We start from the raw sequence: 3,754 nt of genomic DNA, 5'->3' as shown, positions 1-3,754 counted from the left end.
TCACAAGATCCCCAGTTCCTGGGGGTTACTACTGGAACGCAGAGCCTTTATGATGAGGACAGTGCCAGCGATGATGCCCACCAGGCCCACTGCCAGACCCAGGATGCAGACCACAGTCTCTGTTGTCTCAGGTACTTGAATTGGCTCCTGGGCCTCTGGGGAGAAAAATTAAAAATATGAGGTTAGAAGATGCAAAAGGGGTGGAATTGGTCTGGAATTTGTACGAGTGATGAAAGTTACACATAATTTGATGGTATATTAGGAAGAGGAGAGGACTGAGACCTAATGAATGGCATAAGTAAGTGCTGAGGGAACCAGGACCTGGGAGTAAAGAAAGCACAAGGGAAGTGATTAGAGGGAGAGAGACTCCTTACCCCAGTGCTTGAGGAATGGCTCCTCCAGGCCCCAGTGCTCCACCTTGCAGTCATAGACATCCTCCGCTGAGGGCACGAAGGTCAGGTAGTGTAACTTTTGGAAGTTGTAGAATTTGTAATCTGTTCTGGGCAGGAAGAGGCTCTCGCCGACACCTTTAGTAACCACCTCTCCGTTGCGTAGCCACGTGACATTGAGCACCGGTGGGAAGAAGTTGTCAATATGGCAGATGAGTGTGTTGGGCTGGCCCAGCTCCACAGGCTCCTTAGGAAACACAGTCACCTCTGGGGGCACTGATTGGAGACAGGACCTGATGAGTCCCCATTTCTGGCCCAATTCCATCTTTAAAATAGAGTTCATCTCAAGATCATTTTCTTTTCTTTGCTCCCTTCTCACCTCTGTTAACCCTCCAAGACTGATTCTATCTGTAAATCTTTCCTTCTTGTTGTTGTTTTATACCATCAAGTCAGAACCAACCCATAGCTGACCTTCTGGTAGATTTTCAGAGGCAGTTAATTGCACAGGAGATTGTCCACCCTCCCATGGAGCAGCCAATGAATTCAAACCATGTACCTTTAGGATTATAGCACAGCTTCTTGCCACTAGGCCACCAGAGCTCCCTAGTTTTTTATACTAGTTATTAATCAAGATTCAGAGCTGAGAGTCTCAGTTCACTGAGCAAACTCACTCAGATTTAAGTTTTTATTGAATGAGAAAGATGATCCAACCTCTCAGCTATATTAGACTTAGCATGAGCACCCAAGGAAAGACGGACACTCAATAGTGATTCCCATTCTATGTTTAGCAGAAGAGCCCCCTCACCCTTCCCAGTAGGATTAAGACATTACCATTGGTGTCTTGAGTGTGGTTGGACCTGTCAATCATGATCTTCAAGTTGCTCTTCATTATCACAATGTTGCTCAACCCACCTTGAGCCTCAAAGGAAAAGGCTCGACCAAACTCTGGCAGATGCCAGACAGTTTCCTTCTTGTCAAGATCCACATAGAACTGCTCATCCTCATCAAACTCAAACATATACTCCCCTGTTGGACTTTCTGTCTGTGCAAACATTGCATAAGTTGACACGTGGTCTGCTGCATAAAGAAAGAGAAAGGGATGATAATATGTAATTATTAATATGTAGGTTATAGAGACCAGAGAATGGACAAAGATTTATTAATTTCTTTTTAAAAAAACTTTTATTATTTTGTGTGTGCCATCAAATTGGATCTGACTGGTACAAGGGGAGATTGTCCCTCCTTCTCCAGCAGAGCATCTGGTGGATTCTAACCACACACCTCTGAGATTACAGTGCAGCTTCTTGCCACTAGGCCACCAGATTTTTAATTTCAAAATTAAAAACAAACCACAACTAGGAGGAAAGAGTCAAAGGAAAAATATAAGACAGAAGAAAGAGTATTACCAAAAAGGAGAGTGTATTGTATAGACAAGAACAGTTTTAAAAAGTAATGAGAGAGGAACAAAATGAAAAAAAGTGTCATTGGGAGAGAAGATGTTTTCTTCGTCTTTGGAAGTTAAGGCAACATAACCCTAAAGAAATATAACATTGATAGATAACATTTACTGAGTAAGTACTATGTGTCAGGCATTATTATAAGTATTTTACACATTTTCTTATTTGATTGTAAAAATAATAATATTATTCAATGCAGCAATATATCCATACTATTTAATAGATTATTAAATACAGTGAATTTTAGCAACTTAATCAAGATAATACAGGTATTGTTGAAACTAGTAGAGAGATTTTTTTCATTTCATAAGATCTAACAATTGTAGGGATTCCTATCATAATATCTCAAATGTAAAATTATTTGTAAAGTCATTGTAAGCAGGAATATTTTTTCCTATTTAAAATGAAGTAAATATATCAGTTTAAAGATTAAGATGCACCCAATCCAAGTCAAGGCATTTTTAATTGCTTCCTGTACATCTGAAAGTAGGACAATGATTCAGGATGACAGAAGAATTTATGCCTGTGACTGTGGTATTGGCTAAGAGTGCAGCCAGAGTGCTCCTTGGAAACAAAGATGATAAAGCTTCACCTTACATATTTCAGGCATGTTGCTAAGAGAGGCTATTTCTTGGAGAGGAATATTATGTTTGAAAACATAGAGGGCTGGCAAAGGAGAGGATTCCCTCAACCAGATGGATTGGCATAGTAGGTGCTACAGTAGGCTCTATCTAGTGTGTCAGGAACTATAAGGTTGGCACAGGATAGGTCAGAGTTCAGATCTGTTGTCTATAGGGTTGTTATGGGTTGTGTTCGACTGAATAGCACCTAAAAACAACAATTTAATATACATTGAAATGCCAAAAGAACAAACAAATTGTCTTGAATGAATTGCAACCAAAGTACTCTTTAAAGGCAAGGATGATGAAACTTTGTCTCACTCACTTAGGCATATCCTCAGAAGGAATCAGTTCTTGGAGAGAGACAACATTCTTGGAAAGATAAAGGGTCAGAGAAAAAGAGGAAGTGTCTCAATAAAATAGATTGACAGAGTGATTATCACAATGGGCTTGAGACTTAAAGATCATGAAGATGATGTAGGATAGGGCTCAGATCTTTCATTCATAGGGTCAACTCGACAGGAGCTAACTGTTCTTTTTGCCCCTCAAAAGTAGGTGAGTGGCCCTTGAGCCTTATACTAAGGCTAAGTAAGGGTGGAGCCCTGCTTGAGGCTGTAGCTTAAAATCCTGTAGGGCCCTCGGGCTTGCGGCCCTCAACCAATTAATTAATTATTTGTTTATTTTAAATTTTAGAAGAAGCGTCTGTAAAGACACAGTAATCATTTGTCTATTTGCTGTATTGAATAACTTGGAGTTGCTGTGATGCTGAACACTATCCCATAGTCACGTTAAAATATACTGGTTACCCAATATGTACAATAGTTGGATGAGCTTCCAGATTGATTCATGTTGGGAAGCAGGAGTGGCATCCACTTTCTAAGCCAGATGCTTCTGGAAACTCTACAAACTCTCTTATAAATGTACAGAAATTATGTTAATTATAAAACAGTGTTCAGATCTTTTGTGCAAAGTTTACTCTGAGTCATATTTAACTCGACATCACTTAACCACTGCTAAATGAGACTAATTGGCAGCATCAGAATGGATGGTGAAGAGATTGAGATTGTTCACAGTTTTAGTCTGCTTGGCTCCACAATCAACACTCTTGGCACCAGCAGCCAGAAAATTAAAAGACATATTGTGATGGGAAAGTCCGCTGTTAGGGACCTCTCTAAAGTACTCAAGAGCAACAATGTGTCTCTGGAGACTAAGGTGCGTCTGGTACAGGCCATGGTCTTTGCAGTCACTTGTTATGCATCAGAGAGCTGGACGATGACCAGGGAGGATA

At 40.3% G+C, this 3,754-nt stretch overlaps 1 protein-coding gene across 1 annotated transcript in view; it reads right to left on the bottom strand.

The window, feature by feature from the left end:
• The window catches only part of LOC102868038 (HLA class II histocompatibility antigen, DP alpha 1 chain-like), a 17,704-nt gene continuing 13,950 nt past the window's right edge, over positions 1-3,754 (bottom strand). Inside the window, exons 2-4 of the mRNA XM_006882197.1 lie at positions 1,221-1,466; positions 375-665; positions 1-155 (exon numbers count right to left, since the gene is read on the bottom strand). Of these exons, the coding sequence (XP_006882259.1) occupies positions 1-155; positions 375-665; positions 1,221-1,466 (692 nt within the window). The remainder of the gene's footprint in view (positions 156-374; positions 666-1,220; positions 1,467-3,754) is intronic.

This window comes from Elephantulus edwardii, unplaced genomic scaffold (assembly GCF_000299155.1).
Source record: "Elephantulus edwardii isolate Elephantulus edwardi_28Jun2011 unplaced genomic scaffold, EleEdw1.0 scaffold00017, whole genome shotgun sequence".
NCBI lineage: Eukaryota > Metazoa > Chordata > Mammalia > Macroscelidea > Macroscelididae > Elephantulus > Elephantulus edwardii.
The sequence above is the reverse complement of the archived record's forward strand: the minus strand, read 5'-3'. Positions and strand labels throughout refer to the sequence as shown.